The sequence below is a fragment of the Strigops habroptila genome, chromosome 9 (genome assembly GCF_004027225.2).
Source record: "Strigops habroptila isolate Jane chromosome 9, bStrHab1.2.pri, whole genome shotgun sequence".
NCBI classification, from domain to species: Eukaryota; Metazoa; Chordata; class Aves; order Psittaciformes; family Psittacidae; genus Strigops; species Strigops habroptila.
Window position 1 is genome coordinate 8,295,989 of NC_044285.2, and position 20,591 is coordinate 8,316,579.

Consider the following 20,591-nt stretch of genomic DNA (forward strand, 5'->3'; position numbering starts at 1 on the left):
AAACATCGCGGGCATTTCTTGTGTTGTTATTTGGTTTTCCACATGCGCCAGGCTCCCATGTACCTGTGAGCCGAGCTCTCTGTCCCTGTCATACATCCCGCTGGGTGGGAGGGAACAGGGCAGGGGCTCCTGCGCCTCTGAGGGGTGAAGAGCCCATCGCTCCTGAGACCCCAGCACCACGTTTATCACATGGAGGTGACCCGGGGGCAGTAAGAAACAGAGACACCCAACATTTTTAAGCTCTATTCCTGTTGTTTTATTATAATGCAGTATTATATGTCCAGTATTCAGCGCCTGAGCGCACCCACAGGGACCACAAGCACTTTGTGCCACATTGGAGGGGTTTTATCCCATCCCAGACCCATGTCACTGAGGGGTGACCGTGCACCCCGGGCACCCCGGGCACACCCGCTCCCCAAGCACGCCCCCACCGCCCGCCCCGCGCTGCCGCCAATCACCGCCTGACTGACAGCTCCCGAGCCAATGGCACAGCGGTTCCCCGCCCCGCTGCCTCTCCACCAACCAATGGCGATCGAGCAGCCCGGCTAGAGCACGCTCCCACCCTCTTCTCTCCTTCCAGGCAATCCGCGAGCGGGGTTGGGCGGAAGCGGCAGGGCGGAGCGGCCAATGGGAGGGCGACGGTGATTGCCGCTGGGCCGCGGGTAGCGGGGTTGCCGCAGACGGGTGCGAGCGGCGGCGGTGCCGGGTCCGCAGGTGAGGCGGCGGCGCTGCTCCGGGACCCCCCTCCTCCGGGACCCCCCTCCTCCGGGACCCCTTCCCTCCCTCCTTCCCAGCGGTACGGGGCCTTCGCCTTCTCTCCGTTCCCTTTCTGCAGCAGGCTCGTGTTTGTGTCGCGAGTGGAGGCGCGGGTAGCGCTGCGGTGGCCCGGCCCGGTTGTGGTCGATCGGTCGGTCGGTTCCCCGCTGCCGGTGCCTCTCGTTTCGGCTCTCGCCGGGGTCGGGAGCACTGCGTGGCTGGCGGTGACGGCCTTGCCCAGCGCCTCGTGTGTGGCGGTGCGGGGCAGGAAGAGCGGTGTGTGAGCAGCCCGTGGTCCCGGGGTGAAGGCTGGGGTGGGGAGCGGGTGTAAGCTGGTGGGGGCTCAGTGTCCGCATGAGAGTATCTAATTCACACCGGTGTTACCCTGCGGGGTGATACTGGTTGAGCTACAGCCAGGTGAGTGCTGGCTGGTGTCTGCCAGGTTGCGCTGCTCCTCCTCAGTGGGGCTCTTCTCTGTTACTCGTGATTCTGGGTCCTCGCACTGCTGCTAGCATTTCATAACAGCTTTAAAGGCTTCCTTCTGTTGGTGTGTACTGTGTAGCTGCCTCTTAGCCTGTGTGGCAGGACCCTGTCTGCTCATAGAACCATTAGGGTTGGAAGGGACCTCTGGAGATCATCTAGTCCAGCCCCCCTGCCAAGGCAGGGCCACCTAGAGCAGTTTACACAAGGCTCCCTTCTACAACTTCATGTATAACTGTGTGACTCCAGCACAGGATGGGTAGATAAATCTATCCTAGTTGATGTATTACAGCTCATGAAATCCCTCCCCTGATACTAACTCTTCTTAAGAGGCATGTCAGCAGCAGTTATATTGCCACAGTTATGGCTGGAGGGGTTGCATTCTCATGCAGTTCTTATCAGAGAATTCATAACAGCTTCCTCTTATTGTTGTACAGTTGTCACTGGCGTGGTAAGTACTGAAGATTCCTGTCTCCCTTTTAGACATTGCTGTTTGGCTTCCACAGCACTGGTACCTCCTGTAACAAATGTTTGTGGCTTATTAATCATCTAACTGTTACATCGTGTTCATCTCGCATACCATGACTATCAATTATTATCATGCTCAGCCATGTTAATAATGTTGCTTACATTGATGTGTTGTAGTCAATCACTGATATGGTGTTCACAGAACACCCAGTTCAGTCGTTTGCATTCGTGATAACTTATTTTCAGACCTTATGTGACAATGTTTATTTCTCGTGCAGGGAGTTTTGTTGTTGACAACTAGTCTTGGATTGTTCTATTGTTGTCTTAGTTTGTCTACTTCACCTACTTCCTTAGTTCTCACATTGCAAAAGAAGCTTAAATACATTCTCTTGTCTCTTCTTGGATCAGTGGACATGTTGCCTTATTATTCTAGACATCACTTATTTCAGTCTTAAGAGTAAGAAGGAGGTGGCTATAAAAAAACCCAAAGAGCTAATGTTTGGGTTCTTCTATTCTCCTGCCTTCATCTTAAAACCAGTTGTATTTCAGCTTTTGCACGGGAGCTTCTCTTTGTTACTCGGTGAAATAGCTACACAGGGGATGAGGCTCACTCGAGATTGTGCCAGACTCTTTTCTTCTAGGGCCGGAAAAGCCATGGAGGTTAGAGCTAAAACCTTCCATCTTGCAAATCTTTTTCGGAAGAAGTTAAACTTAAAAATTAATATGTTCTACTCTTCTTGTAAAAGCTGTATTTTTTCTATACAGGAAATGAACACCAGCTTCGGCTCTTAGTGTTTCATAAAGCTGTGTTATTAAATTTGCCTTGAAAACCGAGAGATTAGTACACTGAAATAGTCACTGTTATGCGATGTGGTATCAGGAAGGAAAGGTGGCAGAATAACATTTGTTCTCAGCAACAGGCACGTGGAGAGGTTATCCCCATCTACTAAGTTCCAACTGTACTTCTGGGGGTAATTTGATGTACTAGCAAAAATGGTGGCTTTAGAACAGTGAATCAAACCTCCAGTGGTTGTAGTTTCACTGTCTTCTGTGTGCGTGTAGTTGAACCTCACTTGATAATGGAAATGTCCTGGGTGCTCCTAGATTCACATTGCTCTATTACTCCCCTTTCTTGCTCTGTATGTCCAGCTTCTGCACCCTTATTTTCATGGTGCCAGCTCTAACAGTGCCAGAACTTGGATTAAGTTAAGGAAGAATGGGATTTAGCAAAGTCTCTAGTAGGGGTGTACATGCTGGGGTCTTTGGTCCTTGTAATCCTTGTTGAAAGGTGCAGATGCAGATAACAGCCTGGAAGTGGTTTTCCGGACTTTCCAGCAAAAGCCTGAATTATCATAGCTGGTATATTGGAGTCTTCATCTACACTTTTGAGTTTCTCTGGAAGATTGTATTTCATGATGTGTTGTAGCTCTGAATTGCTATTCTTAATGTGTACTATAGATCAGCCAAACTTCTAGGCAAATCTTTGCACTTCAGCCTAAATGGCTGGTGAAGTTTAAGCTTATATGCAGTTAAAAATCTGATCAGGCTCAGCTGATTGTGTTCAATTTGATTTAATTTCAATGTGCAAGGGCAGTCTGTCCTTCTTACGGAGAAGCGAAGTCCCATTTGCCCAGCATATGTGGGTGGCGATGATGCTAACCTAGTCAGTCAGCTATCAACCTCTTCTAGCTCTAGGAGAGTTTCTGTGCCCAAGGGCTTGTCTCTTCCACAGCTGTATCAGTTGATTTGCTAATAAGGATTGTCTCTGACTGCCAGCATCAGGCAGCAGTAATTCAAAATGCCTTGCAAAGCAGTTCTGTACAAACCAGGTGCTTGGAACATCTTTGTGCCTTTGCTCTGTTAGCAGTAACAGCAGTAGAAGGAAGTGTCACACTTTGCAATCTACAGAAGTTTTTAATCTGTATCTCTAGATTGACTAAGAAGTGCAGTTGCCTAGCACTTACTGCTGTTGAGAAATATTTGTGTTTCTTGTCATCCTGGGTTTGGTCTGACTATAATAAAAGGCAGTGACAACTTCCTCTACTAATATGGACTGAGCTCTTACAGACACAAAACCCTCTGAAACTTGGGATGTACTAGTTGCTAACAATTGACCTACAGCCCTGCTCAGGGCACTGAGTGCTCAAATAGCATAGTACAGGCTCCTTATGGCAAGGGTCAGCTAGGACAAAGCAACTGGCTGGCTGCTAGTGAGTTCAACAATTTGTCCCACTTCTAAGCATATTTACATCTTCAAAAATGCTTTTGCATAGAGATACAGGTTCCAGAAGGATTATGCTGAGGGTGTTCAAGCTTGGCTCTCCCTTAACTGGAACACCCAGTTCTGGGAAGTGTTGGTTGGCCATATGTGAATGTGCAAGATTGTACTAAGTGAAGTAGCAAGATGCACAGTCATTTACAGAGAGCATCCTTGTGAGAGGTAAGGAGACCTGTGATATCCCTAACCTCCCGCTCAGGTTCGGCAGGGGATTGGGTGATGTAGCTCCTCAAACTGAGAGTTGCTGGTGACTGCTGTAGTGCTCCCAAATCTCTGTTTGCTTTAATAGGCATTCTGGTAAAACTTGAGTATTCTGCACTACTAGCAGTAGCTGTGTGTTGGTCAGGTTCTGTCTCTCTGTATTCGGTTATTTTGTCATCATTTTTAATGTAATTACATGAATTAAACTTCTCTAGCATGAGCCTTCGATCTGTCACGGACAGACTCTGAGAGAATGACTCTGCAAATCTTCTGTGCTGCTGTGGAACAGAGCTGCTCGTCAGGGGAAACAAAATGAGCAGGGGTTTGAAGACCTCAGTTAAGTGGCACCTCAGCTTTTGATCATGTTCAGATATAGGTGTGTTCAGACTGCGTGAACTGGACCAATCTTGAATAAAGCTTCTCTGCTCTTTTAATGTGTGTTTTGGTGATAGATGGTCTTTCCTTGCTGTGCAGGTAGTCTGGTGTGGGGCATGCTCCCCACTTAACTTGGCTGTGCACCCTATAGCCGAGCACACAGCTGTGATGTGCTGGGACTTTGGGCTGCTCCTTCAATATGTACACCTGAGCTCTGTGCCTGCAGGCATGGAGGGGTTGGAGTATCTTCAACAGTATGATGATGTGTTTCAAAATATAGTGAAGGAACAGAGCAGAGCCCTTCGGGGATGGGGGTGTTTGTCTGTAATGCAGTTTGTATTGGCTGACTTGACTATCTTTGGCTTGATGCTGATAGCGTTCCCTAACGAGGGAGCATGGGTTGTCAGGTTCTCTGCAGTGTGTTTGTTCCACTTCCTCCCTTGAGCTTAATACTGTGTGCTGACAGAGTTATGTGGTAGGCAAGAGACACCTGCTAATACTGTAAGATTGTGGAAAGATGCTAGCCAGTATTTCTTCTCTCTCAGTACCTAAAACTAAGCTTGACCTGTCATAAAATCAACTAGGTTGGAAAAGACCTTTAAGATCATCAAGTCCAACCATTATGTCAGGACTGCCAAGACCACCACTAAACCATATCAGTGAGGGATATCGCCCTTCAATAAGCAGCTGGAGCTTTGTGCTGTGGTTCCGTAAGGCAGCGATTAGAGTGGGACAAAGTCCTAAAGACTCTGCAGTAATCAAATAATTATGTTTGTTTAAATAACACGAGTCTTTCCTTTAAGATAAGATGCAATTAATTGACTTTGTGTGGAGTCATCAGAGTCTAGTCTTAGTTTAACCTTGTATATCAGGCATGTGCAATAAAAAACTAAGGGAATGTTTTCCAATCCGTCTGAAACAAGCAGGGGAACTAGATAAGGTGACATACGGGGAGTCTATATAACAATGTTCTTTAGGTAATACACAAAATCCGCCTGTCAGGCAGTAGAACCATTTTGATCAGTTAAAATGATATTGTGAAGAAACAAAAGCAGTTCCTGTAGCTGGAAGGAAGTGAAATCCAAGGCTCATCTGACTGTAAATTAGCCTTCTTGGGGAAGTGAAAAACCTGGAGAGTTTATGGCCCTGATGGCTAGAGAATTATTCTCGAGTGCTTTCTTAAGCAAGCTGGTGTGTACTTCTATCCTCTGAGATATATCTGCTCTGAAGGTGTAGGACGTCTCAAAGTCAGAAGAGGAGGAAAATCTCCAGTTAAAGGCACCTATCCTTCTGGCAGTGTGTGTGGTGCTTGGCGCTATGAACTTTGTCCCTGTAACCTCACAGTACCTCTGAATTTAGTGTATGAGCCAAGTATTGTATCCAATGAAAAGGTCAAATTCCATTGAAGTCTCCAGCCAAGAAATTCCTGTTGGGACATGATGTAAACAGTACTCCCTGCTTTGTATACTTACCAACCAGCCAGATCCTGGCCCGGGTGGTGGCTCTGGCACAAGGTGGAGGGATTTGCACCAAAGACTTCCAAGTAATGTTCTTTTAAGCACTCTTGTGATGGGACATGTCAGAGTGCCCTCTTTATTTGGAGATAAGAATCTATGGGATGTTTGTTAGACAACAAAACTGTGGTGGACTTTGGCAGGCTCCTGATGACTCTGGTGATAACTGCACTTCATCACTTTTGGCCGTATCTAAACCTAAGTTTAAGTGCTTGAAGTGCTCAGCTAATTCTTCATTATTCCCTCTGTGCCTTGAGGTCTGGGACTTGGTTCTTTTAAATAGCCAGAAGTATAGAGTGATACATCAAGATGATCTCAGCATTTGCTTCTCTTGTGAGCTACCACTGAAGATAATAGGAGGTTCTGCATGGGGTAAGCTTGGGCTGGTTGGATGCCAGTCTCAAGTGGTGTGACGCCTTGCTTTTTGTGGCTAAGCCCATGAGGCACAGTACTGGTGTGGCCCTAAAATAGTTGTATCTATCTGTATAACTTCATGGACACCTTGACATAGCAGTTTAGGCTGAATACTTTCCCATCTGCCTAGACACAACTCTTGAAAGTGGGATGTTTTGCTTTCCTCTTGTCTAGCTGACTTGCTTAGTTTTGTTCCCCAAGGAAGCACTACAGATAAATGAAACCAGTCCAAGGAATGTTAGTTGACAAAGTCTGTCTGCTTAATCTGTCTAGAAACAGCCTCTTTGGCTCTTCTGAGTCTTAGTGGGGGAGAGAGGGTATTACACTACTTGAAAGAAGGATAGGAAAGGGGATTTTTAAAGGCTTTCAGTGTTGGCCAGGCATGCTCCAGTATGTTGATGTTCAGCTGAGCTCTGGTAGCGCAAGTGAGCCAGAATGCTGACTGGTGGGAAGGCATCTAGGAGGCTTTTGTATCAAACTGCTATTCCTGGAAACAAGATTCCTTCAAGATTCTTCAGTGACTGTAAAAAGCATAAAGTATCTTGCTAGTGGAGCTGCTTTTAAAGAGGCTGCCTTTACTCTTGTCTGTAGGCAGTTCCATACGGCTGCATCTTCAGCTTAGCCCAAAGCATCTGTAATGCTTCAGTGAAATGTCTGCCTGGCTTTCAGTCGCTCATTAAAAGGCCTGAGGGAAGGACCCCATGGGAGTGGCTTCCTTTAATGTCTTTGCTTTTTTAATGCTGGCTTTCCAGAATGCAGAGTCAGGCTCAGCTTTGGCTTGGGTGGAGAAGCTTTAATGCTTGGGAGCTACCGAATCCAGTGCATGGTGCCCTGAGTCATGGGGTGAAGTGACTTCTGTCCCTGGAAGACTCTCCTCTCCCTGGGAAGCCTGGACCAGGAATGTGTACAGGTCTCATTTGTTGTCAGTCATTATTTCACTTACAAGTGAGTGTCTTGATGATGGCTTTCCCAAAACCCAGTGTCTTTGAAAGGAGGCATAAAGAATTTGCTGCAGCTCTTCCGGCTTTTGTTGTACTTGTTTCTATTCCTGTCTGGAATGGGAAGACATGGAGTTTTTTCTAGTTATACTTGTAGGGGTAAGGTGCATGCTGTTAACAGTAATGCTGAAGTGTTTCCTCCTTTAACATCACTTTCAGCTTTTTATTCTGTAATGAAAGGGCAAATGAAAAGACGCCGCAAATCCAGCTCTTGCCTTCAAGTGATTGATTTTACACTTAGTCCTCAGTCACAAATGGGACTTAAGAATATTGCTTGAAAAGACTCTCAGTCTTTGGGGTTTTAGTGCCTATAAGTGAATTATAAAAAGAATTGTACACTTAAGGTGCTTCAAAATAACATCCTCAGTCCCAAGAGCTTCAACTTCTTTGTGTTCCTGAATGTGGATCTCAGACCCTGTCATGGGTGAAAAGGCAGGCTTAATTGCTTCCAGTGATGCACTTACTGCCTCTTGCTCATTTTGTCTAGCCTGTTAAGAGCAAATCTAGTGTTCTGTATACAGAAAAGGCCAGATGTTTGTCTGTTTATATTAATGCTGACTAAGAGGGCATTCTAGATTAAAAGCTAGCTGGCTTGACACTGGTTATCTGTGCTTTTTGTAAACACCAATTTATTGGGTCAATGCAAAACAGGTTTAACAAAACAGAAGCAAGGTGACCTCGCCCCTGCTTATAAATAGAGAGGCATTTGACCTATGTGATTATAGAGGCAGAGCTCCCAAATCCACTCCAGTGAGCTGAACATTTCAGAGCAGAATGTTCTGGATCAGCCCCTGCAAATCTGCCGTGGTTGAGACAGGTCTCTTTAGGTCTTCAGAAGGACGAGACTCTAGAGGAGGTACCTGAAGTGCCACAGCTGGATCCATAGCTTACCCATCTAGTCTTCATGGACTAGATCCATTGCTTAGTAAACCAGTGTAGGCAGTTGTGCAACTGCAATGCCAACTTTGTGTTAGCTGTACACAGACTGATCTGAGCTTCTAGGTAGAGATACTGTCAAATAAATGAACCTCTAGCACATGTTTGAGGTGTGTAAGTGCAGTGAATGTGTATTAGACTGTCTAAAATAGAAAAATATTAGTTCAGAAGTGTTGAAGCATAATCCTGCTTACTAACAGCTGATTTTTCTGAATGTAACTGCAAAAAACCATGCTTTTTTTAAAGTAGCAATAGGCTAAAATAGAAGTATGAGAAGATGTGCTTGTAATCTGAAGATCACTTGGGAGAGAAGAATCTCGGGAAGATGCAGCTTACTTGGATCTGTTCTACTGAGTAACTCGGATAAAATGCTAGTGACTAATCCGTGCCAGTTTTATTTTTAACAAATTCACTAATAGCATGAAAGCTGTAAACAGAGAACTGGCTTAAAACCCAAGTGGTGGGAAGGCCTTGGGTAACTTTTGTATCTTCTGATGAAAGGAAGATGCCAACACAGCTTATGGGAGTTTCAGCTGGGGAAGATTTGCTTAAGTGCCTGGTTGTCTGTGAGTTCAGCAGCTTGGTCTGCTTTTCTGCCTATTGTGCTTTCCCTGGAGAAGCTATGGCTGTAGTTTGCCTGTTTTCTCCTGTTCAGTTGGTGGTAGTGTTGGTGAAAGTCTAAGTATGGAAGTGAGATACCGTACTACACTCAAACTCTTTGAGATGCATGCCAATGTAATCTTCTCATTAGGAAAATAAATGCCTTTTTGTAGCCCACTCCTCTCCCTTCTACTGTGAAGCCCAGAAATGGAAAACAAAACCTTCGGAGTTGTTCAGTATTAAATGTCTTCGCTTTCCTCACCCTCTGTTCTCCATCAGCACAGGGAGTTGTGGTGGCAGCAACCTGCAGCTTTCCAGCACGCTGTTAATCAACAGCTGATGTCACACTTGTTTTCCTCCAAGGGATTTCAGTGTGGCTGCATTGAGTACAGAAAGTACTGCTGAGGTTTTAAGGGTGTTTTTGAGGCTTTGAGTAAGGCTTTGGTATGACCTGTCCTGTTTGGTGTATTCTCGGTGTTGGAAGCAGCAGCCATGGTAGAGAGCAGACTGTTGTGGAGCTTTTTACTGGAAGCTCTGATTCCCCATTGGTTTGTTGAGCCTGTAGGGAATCAGTTCTAAGTGTAAATATCACTTAGGTTTTTATGGTTGGAGGCTGAAAGCTCTCACTCCTTTACTGGCATCATCAAATTCCTGTAACAAGCCCCGGTGCGTGTGCACTGGTGTTAATTAGGTGGCTGTATCCGAGGCTCCTGGTGGCTCTCACCATCTTGTTGAAGTGTGATATGTTGTAATGTCTCAAAAAGCAAGTGTGGGAACAAGCAGAGACTGTTTACAGGCTCCCATCTGTGGGAGTGAGCTGCCTCCCTAAGCCTGAGTAAAAGTAGCAGGAAACTTCTTTTCAGACTGGCTTCACACTTCAGGAGCAGTGTAGATACTGCACAAAGTTGAGAAGATCAGTAGACTTCTAGTCTTAAATAGGAAGGGATTTGTATAGCTTTTGTAATGGGCACAATGCCACTGTCTTGCAAAGATGGTGACTGTGTGGTCTTCTGGAAGTTCATAGCTTGGCTTTCCTCAGGAGTTGTGCTGATTTCTTTTCACTGTTGCTTTCTGTCTATCTCTGCTGATGAAGGTTATTTGCATACCGCAAATGAATTAATATGCTGTAGGCAACTGATCTAGCCTGGAATCTGTCCACAGGCAGGAGATTTCTAATGCAGATGCATCAGAGTTGAAGCAATTAGGACTGAATACACAAATCAATTGGAATGTCTGTGATGGGACCTTTGTATACATTTGTTTTCTTCCCTTCCAGCTGAGAGATGTGGCCCTATTGCTAACAATCAATTTGCTTTTCATCTCCTCACAGGATAACTCGGAGAGCACGTGGATCCAGACAGTGACAATTGTACTGAGGACTGGCAATTCTTCTTAGCTTGAAGGAAAGGTGAAATTGGTAAGACTTGACTTGTCAGTACTGATCTTGCTTGGGTTAGCCATGTGACTGAGACCCAGAGAAAAGCCTGCCCTATCAACATGAATGAAATGTCCCTGTAGTAACTGCAGCCAGTTATTTGAACCATATGTTCAAAAGAAGCTGAATCAATTAAAGAACTTTATTTCAAGCTGGAAGCATATCGCTGTATTGTGGGTTTGCAAATTCCCTCCCCTGGCTCACTTCCTTTACTCTGAAGCCCTTGAAAGACTAAATATTAATTTAATCTTCCTTCAGCTGCAGAACTGCAGTGAATTAAAAGAAATGCTGAACTCGCTGGTACATAAAGTGACCACCTTAAATACATGCAGGAGTTAGTACCAGTTGCAACTCATGGAGTTGCAAAATTCAGGCTGAGGAGCTAACACAGTAGTTCTTTCAAGTTCTCCTTTTGAAGCCTGGCTTGTACATCTGGGAGGAAGCAGGCATCCAAAGCTGCTGATATGCCTCTATAGCTTGGTTCTTCACTCAGCTTCTATTTGAGCTGGGTAGTCTTGGCCAAGATCCTCAAAGTATTGACTGGCTACTAAGGACTGGAGGGTTTGACACCTGAGACACAGTTGTAATTTTAGTGCAGCACTGATTAGGGATAAATCTCCTTCCCAACTGAGCATTCGGTTTCTGTTTCTTGTGGTGGTTGGCGTGTTTAGAGCAGTACAAAAGAAACTTCCTTTCATCCTGGAAGTCGCTAGTCTGGCTTGATATGCCAGAGTTCTTGTAGCAGTGGTGAGTGACAAATCTAGTTGGTTAGCACAGTCTTGTATTAATGTTCATATCCAACAATATATTGTAAAAAGCTTTAATATTGATATTGTTTTTATCTACAGGTTCAAGATGAGTGTGATGTTGGAAACCTCTGAGCTGCCAGCGGTGTTTGATGGGGTGAAGCTAGCTGCGGTTGCTGCTGTTCTCTATGTTATTGTTCGCTGCTTGAATTTGAAAAGCCCAACTGCCCCTCCTGAGCTCATCTACCAGGACTCTGCTTTGGCACGCTTTCTACTCAAATCCTGCCCACTTCTGACCAAAGAGTAAGTAGCATGTGTGTTTTCCATGCTGACCTGTTGTCGTGGTTTGAGCCCAGCCGGTAACTCAGAACCACACAGCCGCTCGCTCACTCCCCCCCTTCCTCCTCCCGCTCCCGGAGGGATGGGGACGAGAATCGGAAGAATGCAACTCCCACGGGTTGAGATAAGAGCAGTCCCGCAACTAAGGTATAACACAAAACCACTACTGCTACCACCAGTGATGATAATGATTAGTGAAATAACAAGGGGAGAGGATACAATTGCTCACCACCCGCCGACTGATACCCAGCCCGACCGGAGCAGTGATCTGGGCCTTCCGGGTAACTCCCCCCGGTTTATATACTGGGCATGACGTGCTGTGGTATGGAATACCCCTTTGGCTAGTTTGGGTCAGGTGTCCTGTCTCTGCTTCCTCCCGGCTTCCCCTCCTCCCTGGCAAAGCATGAGACTGAGAAAGTCCTTGGTTGGAATAAACATTACTTAGCAACAACTAAAAACATCGGTGTTATCAGCGTTGTTCCCAGGCTGAAAGTTAAAAAACACAGCACTGCACCAGCTACTAAGAAGGAGAAAAATGACTGCTATAGCTGAACCCAGGACACCTGTCTTGTGTGGAGAAGAGCTGCGCTTAACCATTCTTCTGCCTAGTGTGTTTCTTAAATCTGGGTACAAATGAATGTCAGGGTATTCTCTTGATAAAATAAATGTGTTCCAAGTCAAGCATTTCATTGCTTTTAGTGTCCCAGGTACCTGGGTTTAGAACCAAGCCTTGCTGAGCAGGGATTTCCATGGATGTATAGAATGTCATCACTGTGCTCTCTATAGTGGCTGTATGCTGATAATTGTACTATACCAGCACTCTGAAGCCCACTGTCTGCAGAAATGGGGGAGGGATGGATGCAGTCAGCACTTGTTCCTGTTCGTGTGCTCCCCATTCTATTAGGAAAGAAATCTGTCAGGGCTCACAGGAAGGAGACACTTTCACGGTGTGTCTGTGCACTTAATGAAGGCAGGGATGGCTGTTAGAGTGCCTGTTCTTACTTGAAGTGCCTTAAGTTGACTGAAGACTAATGAAACTTATTACTGGTAGAGCACATCATAACTAGTTTAACAAAGCAATGACATACTGGCCAACTCTAAGCCTGTTGAATCCACTTTCAAATTGACCTCATGTCAACTGTGTATTTAAGTGGGCTGATCCTTGACCTTCCATTGTAGGACCTCCAGAATCGGTGCAGCTGCCCTTACCCTCAGCAATAAGATGAAACATTTACTACAATTTCATGAGGCTTTGGAGGGACAAGGACTTTGATTACAGTATTTCTTCTGCAATCACTTTGAGAACTTGCAAGTCCTATTTAGAAGCCCTAAATACATCAATTATCTAGTAAGTGCTGAGTGCAGCTGCATGAACCTTCCTTTTGGATCTCAAAAGTCAAGCTGACTTAATGATAGTCATTTTAGGGGAGATGAGAGGCTTTTAGCAGTGCTGTGTTAGGTGCCTTGATTATGTAAGGTGTAAGATCTTAGGCCACAGGATCTGTAAACTCTTGGAGGAAACAAAGCATTATCCATTTTAAATTGGAGCCCAGAGAGGGTTCCCTGATAGACTCTCAGTTTGGTAGTAACATAAGCATGTGTTGAAGCTGAGCATTGAAATTGGACTCTTATGTCTAGTGCCTTAACTTGCAAAGCAGTTGCTTCCCTAAGAAATAAACTAAGGAGTCTCTAGTTACTTGGTACCTTGGACACTTATCTCACCGTTGGCACTCCAGATTGACATGCCCCTAGTCACTGAAAGAGCAAACGTGAAGCTGTGCTGATTACAAGTCTTGAAGGCTTACTAGCATTAGGCTAATCTTTGGGAACAGATTGTAAGCTAATTCAGTCTGGTTTACTCCTATTTTAGCTCTGTTCTCATGGCACAAACTCCTAGCACTACTTAGAGCAGTGTTCTTTACTTTCAGTTGGGGAACAAACCATTCCCGAAAGAGTGAACGTGTCTAAAAATTGCAGTGCATCTGCTGTGCATTAATTGCAGGAGTGAAGAGCTTGCAGAGCCCTGGTGGTGTGTTAAGAGTGTGCGCTCAGGTTGTTTGCTTTCTCTAGATCAGCTTCTCTGAAAACTGGAGCAGTGATTTCCAACGCATGGTTCTTGAGCTGAACATCCTCTGAAAGGCTTGCATGACCCCAGGAGGCAAACTCAGCTGAAACTAACTAGAACAAAATATATCCATAGATACTTGTTCAGTCTTGTTACCTCTATATCTATGTTAGGGAAAATGGGAATATAATAGTTCTTGGGGATTGAAAGAGTTTACAGGAAAGACAACTCTGTAAGATGATATATGTGGGGGTTTTCTATTCTAATGATGATATCACAGACTTTTTTCAATACCGAAATGAAAAAAAAAATCAAAGAAATCCTGTCTTTAGCATGAAAGTCACCTGGACACTAAAGGGGAACAAATAGATTTGAATGCCTGCAATTATGCATAAAACAGTTTGTAGGACTAATTAGCAGAAAGCAATGTGCAAACAGCTTGTGCCATACTGCACTGCAAAATCTTGCAGGGCTTTGATTACTTGCTAATTATTCCGAGTGTTGGGAAAGCTGATTAAGCAGCTCTTTTCAGATTCTACCATGAAAGCAAAAAAAGTAGCCCTGCAATCCCTCCTGTTATATCACTACTGGGTTTGTTTGAGGTCTGTTAAAGACCAGATCTTCTGTACAGCTGCGAACTGGCTTTCAGACCTGGTTTGTTCAACTCCCTCATGCTTAAGGGAGGAAGGGGTGAGGGTGTTGCTGGAAGGGGAGGAAGCAGAAGGAAGCAAAGTTATTCCATCTGTGCAGCTGTGCAAAAATATTTGGGGAAAAACCACTTTTGGATGTTATTTCCCCTTCATGGCACCATCCTTACCTATGTACTTATTCAGTACATTGTAACCATAGTAAGCCAAGTGGTGGTGGATGAATAATGTATGAGCTTTACATAGTAAAGCTCCCCGAAATGGCTGTGTGCCAGGTACCCTATACTTGCACATGTTAGTACTGCTTTCTGCAGTTCTCTCAACTACTAGAAGCTTTCTACCTACCTAGTAAACACTGGTAAGCAAGAGACTCTGTCTTCCTAGAGCTTCATTTCCCTTCCTCTACCTTCTGCATTTTGGCTTGCCGAGTGGAGTAGCATAATTAGACCCTTTTTCATTCAGAGAACTGCTTCTTGCATGGAAGCTCTTGCAAATCAGCACACTTACTGGTGCCCATGAGCACTTAGGCCTAACCCCTGGCTGCAGCTGTCTCCTTTTCCTGTCTCCCAAGTTGGTACAGGAAGTCTGCCATCTTATTCCTGTAGAAATGCAATGTTGGCTCTTTGATTCATGAGGACAAATTTGGCCAGTGCTTGCTGTACTGGGCTATTTTCTTGGCTGTTCCCAGTTTCTCCTGCTGTCAAGTCTGTGTGTGTCTTTATTCTTGCAGAGGTGTGGCACAAGTGTCATCCTTATCGAAAATAATTATCCTTGCTGTCTGCACTTTTATCATTAATAAAGGCAAACTCCTCAAAGATTGAGGCAAATGACTGTCAAGCCTGTTAGTAAACACTGTCAAGGATCCAGCCTGGATCCTTCTTATCCTTTGTTTGCAGGGTAACCTGCACTGGATGAGCAGGCTGCCTGGTACCAGAAGACTCTTTTGCACTGTCATTGCTTTTCTCCTAGATGCAAGGAGACGAGTAGTCAGAAAAGCTGTCTTCAAGCTTTTCAATGTTCTTTCCTTCCATCTAATAGCAAGTAGTGTTTGATTCCTGTCAGCTCCTTCATGATTTACCCTGGGAGGAATACTTCCAGGAGAATAATAAACTAGAAGAACAGTGTTGCTTCCGAAGCTTTGGCAGGTGAACATGTTAAGAGGTAGAGAAGAATGGCAGCTCCCTATTGGGAAGTTGAAGCATTGACCTTGGGGAGTGAAGCAGCCCTGGGGGAAGCCTAAGTACCTGCTAGGTGCTCTGCTGTGGCATCAGCAGAAGCTTTGTGTTCTCCAGCTCTCATCAGCAAGAAAGACATGCTGTGATACTCATGCCCCTTACTAAGTAAAAGCTGCCTAAATTGAAAAGGAGGTGGTTTAACCAAGGAGGCCAGTCTGTACTTTTAAACAGTTCTGACTTCATACAGGTTCTATGGGCAGCAAACATTCCATTTAGGTTAGTTTCTTTTTCAGAAGCTCAGGGGACATGTAAGCTCTGTGAGCTGCTTTAAATTTTTGCTGTTACACATTTTCTCTTTGGCACATGGAACAGCCTGGCTGCACTGATGCAGAAAAAGCCACTTTCTACATGTTTCGGGAGGAGGGAGTTGAACCCTGCAGACTTTTAGATGAGCTTTCTTGATTGGAATTCAAATTGCATTCCCCAGCATCAAATGAAGGACAAGGTTCAAACAAGGTCTGATTTGTAAAGCATCCTTTAAATGCCTTCAGGCTCCTCTGTAAAGGGCAGGGGGAAACAACCTGTCTCCTGCTATAATGCAGGCAGTGGTTCTTGGTGTCCCCTGACATGGGCAAATTGTGGGCTCTGCTTTCTTGCCATCGGCATCTAATGCTCTGCAGCACATGAAAGGTGATGTGAGAGTTAATGCTGAAAGTGTTAATCTCCTCGGATGAAATGAAGTAATGCTCCAGAAATAAGCCTGTTGCCGAACTTCCACTTCAGATCTTTTTGAGGACCTAAATGCTGATGCTTGCTAATAAAAATAGCAGAGTTTTTATGTGCTTTGTGTGAGCTGCTTATACAGCTGCTGCTTTCCTAAATTCCTGCGTACTGGGCAATGTATGTGCTCTAAAATTATAATCTGCTGCCTGAGCACCACTAAAACGTAACCTACAATCACATGTTGGAATTGGGTTTAATATTAAAATGCTAGGAGAAAATTTGTGAAGCACCTGGGAATTCTGTTGCTCTCAGGCTCTGTCGTGGACAGCCACCTATCAAGATATGTGTGGCTGTGCTACACAGCTGAAATGCAGCATTTGGAGCTAGAACATTGGGATTTGTGATCAGCTTTATGTAACTGGCTGTGGATTCACTTAGCCAGTTAAGACTGAACTTTGTACTTGTGCTATATAAGTCAGCTTCCATAATAAGTAACTGGCATTTCCAGACCTGTTCTGTCTGTTACAGAATCCTGCTACTGGAGGTTACAGGACTGGCTACTGGAAGCTGTAACTAACTGCCTCAAATATTTGTCTTTACTCAGAGTGCCTGATACCTATTGCGACTGACCAAATCAAAACAGGAAAATGAGTCAGTTAAAAGCCTTTGGAGCAAACTGGGAAGCTGTTTTTATTTCGCAAAATAGAAATTTTGGTTTATAGTACATCACAACTTTGCCTTTGGCTCTCCTGTGTTATCAGTACCTGTCTATGCTATTGTGGTACATCATCCTCATCCTATTGTAGGCATGTATATACCTCTGCAAGAGGTCCTCCTGACTGCTGTTCACAACTCTGCTCCTGTCATCTGTAAACTATAAGCAGCATTTCCACTGTTCTGCAATAGACGTAGTGCTGGAACAGGGCACCCTGAGGAATACTTAGTGAAATTTGGTGTGCTGGGATAATCTCTACAGCACACTGCTTTTCAAATCTGCTTTGGTTTATAGCAGGCATTACAGAGGAGTTGGAGTCTGTCATGTCCTTGAACACTTTCCCTGTTTCTCCTTAGAGCTGGAGGGAAGCCACCTGCTTTTATGAGTGGGGGGCCCTTGTTTGGAAGACATGATTAGATTTAGCAGTAGTAATAGTTTTAGCATAAAACCTAAAGGGCAATACTTGAATGCTGCTTAAACTGAACACTACATAGTTGCTCAGCCTGCATGATACCTAGTTTGTGTTTCCACGTGTCACACCCTGCTGAGCTCGTTTCGTTAAGGTAAGCCGTAAGAAAAATACCCCTGAGTACATACTCTTCTGCTTATGGATGATTGTTCACAGGATCGTCTCTTCTCGGCTCTTTGCCATGAGGAATGTTGTTTTCACTGTGAAACAGTCTGTGCTGGCTATTGCAATCACCACTGGATAGTTAAGGGGTTTTTTTCAGGTAGGTTGAATATGATACTGTCTCTGGAACTGATTTCTACATAATAGGCTTAAATAAAATCTGATCTGTGCTTTTTCACTGGGTGAAGACTCTTGCACAATTCCTGGCAAGCTTTTTTTCCCCCTCACCAGTGTGGTATCATGCACCTTCATGACCAAAGAGTTCTTTCTATGCTCTCCTCTTCAGTTTTAGTAAAAGCAGAGCTGAAAGTCCACATAAATCCTGGATGAAAAGATGCCCTTCAGTCCTGTACAGTCTATTATGCTCAGTACTTGGAAAGTTCCTGTAGACTTTCACTGAAAGATGTAGATCGAAGTTATTTACAGGAAGACTTTTAAAACCAGATTTATCTGTTGCCAAAATGGAGAGTCAACAGAAATAGTCAGATCATATGCCTGATTCTTCTATAGATTAGAAGGATACTTTGCAAGTCAAACTTGGCCTTCAGCTGAGGACAGTTTTTACTGGAATGCAGTGATACAGAGCATCACTTTGTTACTGTCAAGGCTTCATAGGTAAGATTGGCAACTTAGTAAATGAAAGTCTGGTGTTTAATAGCTGCTTGCTTTTGCATCAGGCTGGGAAGAGGAGTTTCAACTTGTCTTATTTTTTCACTGATTATGCAAAATCTATAAAATCTGGGCAACTCCTACCCCTCCCTGTTGAAGTCTTGTGATCGGTTTCCTGGAGCCTGGATGCTTAAGGGATTTTAGGATATTTATCTCGCCACAAACCTGTTGCTTAAAGGCTGATGTACAGTAGTAGAAGAAAAGATAGGCAAGATACCAAGCTGCTGCTCTCACACTTTGCATGTATTTCAGAGCTTTAACTGCTTTATTTTTAAGTGCAAAATGCAGAAATAAACATGCTTAAGTTTGAGCAGGAGTAATAAATCTCTGCATCAGAGCACTGTCCTGTGCACATTATTCATGCTGGAACTTGAACTTTGACTGTTTACCTGAAGAGCGTAGTTACATGCAGAATGACTGACGCCAGCACATCTTTGCTGCAGGCAGTGTGATGCTTAACTGACTGCGGTTAAAAGATAAGCTGAGCATTTCATTTGCTTGGTCCATAGGATGCTTGGAAACACTGGCTTGTCCACTCAAAAGGGAGCAAGCAGTGCATGCACCCTTGTCTGTAGGGTTTAAAGCAATTTTAGCTTGGAGAGAAATGTAGAACCCATAGGTATCATTTGTCCATCATTATGGATGCAGTCACAGGGATTCCTGCCTTGGTTTTAGTCTGGCTTTAATGAAGAACATGCCAATGAAACTGCATCTGCTCTTTGCTTGTGTAAAAGCAGGGTAAAGGATTGACTGAAGGTTAGTACTTCATGTAACTTCCAGTCAGGTTATTTGAAGGCAGATTTGAGGTGTTTTTCCTCAGAGAAGCCAGCTGTGACCTGAGGAGGCAGGCTGTGGCAAGTACTACACTCTTGGTAAGCAGCAGCCTTGAAGCCATTTGTCTTCATTTAAACACCGGCAATAGTGGTGAGGCTTTGAAGACTCTTCTAATTTCCTCTCTAACAACATCCTGTGGTATGTGCTGCTGCAGCTGCAGCATCTATTCCACTGAATGACTGTGACTTAGAGCTGGAAACGGAACTGTAGGTAAACATGAAGAAAGGGTTGGTGCTGGCAGAGATCCTTGATTTCTGTTTTTTCATCAAGGTGGTAGCAGTCATCAGTCACAGCTGCTGTAGCTGGAGAAATTGCTTTCCTGTGCAGTAAGACTCTGGGTTTTACCTGGAATAATCTTTGATTTGAAAAGCGCTGTATAGAAGCAGAATCACCAGAACTTTCCAATGTATGTTTTTAGAAAGATTTAGAAGATTAGAAACCAAGCAACAACACTGACATCTGAGTCTCTTAAGAGATGTGAATTCTTAGTATAGGTTGTATATGAAGCTCCCCACAGGCTGCTAGCAAAACCCATCTGCAAAGGACTTCAGTGGAAGAGACAACCCAGAAAGCACTGTCCAGTGTGGGGTATGGCTACTGCCCTGAACTGGTTGTGAAGTACATGACTGAGGTGAAGCTAGCTGCAGCTTCTTATTTTAGAAGAGCGACGTCTCTTCCTTCTGGCAGAAGAATTGCTGTTCAAAACCCTATGCAGTGAGCTGTATGTGACTTGAGCAGAACCATCTGTAGTCCTTGTTTACATTGACTGTGAAATCCCAGTGGATATCTACTTTGAATTGTGAAAATGTATCCACTGACTGCTTTCTGTGTCTACCAGCAATTCCAGAGTTGCCCATCATTGCTGGGAGGCTCTACATGACTGGGATGCTGCACATCACAGTGTACATCTCTCAGTGATGCTGCTCTGATCACCCGTGATCAGTGATAAATAGTGCTACTGGCCTCACACAGATTCTTTGAAAAGCTTTATAGTTAAGTGATCAAATCCAGGATGAACTGAGGGCAAGGTTACAAGCATCAGTTGGCAGCTTTTGCAGCCTTTTTTGAAGTGGTATCTACTTCTGTGGAATCTATTTTGGGTCTGTTTGGGAAGTGCACTTGCAAAAACAGGCTGTACAAAGAACTATTGTGTTGCTTTGACTGTAAGAAGCCTCCTTCATAGATGATAGAAGAGAACAGGGAGAAAGAGCATAATGCTCCTCTTGGCTTCATAAATAAGCCTCGATAGTTTGAATTTCTACAGAAAGGGGTTTTTTTGAGGAGTGTGTAGGGGGAACAGGGAGTTGTTGATATGACACATCAGAGCTGGCATGGGGAAGAAGGTCCAGCTGTGTGAGTAGGTAGTGTCAGAGCACAAAGGCAAGGTTTCTGTCACATTCTAGTGGATTATGGGCTTAAGTAGGAACTCTGAGTTCTGAGCTATCTAGTCCTCTATAAATAGGGAAGAACATGATCTCTGCTTTGTGTGGTCTCAAGAAGTAGAAGGAAATAATTACAGGAAGCCCAAAAAACGCAAGAGGGAAGGAGCTGCTAATCTCTCAGGATCCAAGGTGGTGTCAGCTCTCAAGCTT

At 44.4% G+C, this 20,591-nt stretch overlaps 1 protein-coding gene across 4 annotated transcripts in view; it reads left to right on the forward strand.

Annotated features, from left to right (window-relative positions):
- Window positions 1–626: 626 nt before the first annotated feature.
- The window catches only part of ABHD2 (abhydrolase domain containing 2, acylglycerol lipase), a 39,368-nt gene continuing 19,403 nt past the window's right edge, over window positions 627–20,591 (forward strand). Inside the window, exons 1-4 of one of the 4 annotated variants that reach the window (XM_030497297.1) lie at window positions 680–714; window positions 4,399–4,559; window positions 10,351–10,437; window positions 11,304–11,504. In XM_030497297.1, coding sequence (XP_030353157.1) covers window positions 11,311–11,504 — 194 coding nt within the window. In that variant the 5' untranslated portion in view covers window positions 680–714; window positions 4,399–4,559; window positions 10,351–10,437; window positions 11,304–11,310. Of the gene's footprint in view, window positions 715–4,398; window positions 4,560–5,783; window positions 6,445–7,191; window positions 8,410–10,350; window positions 10,438–11,303; window positions 11,505–20,591 lie in introns of those variants that run through there. The other 3 variants (XM_030497296.1, XM_030497299.1, XM_030497298.1) reach the window with 3 other exon arrangements.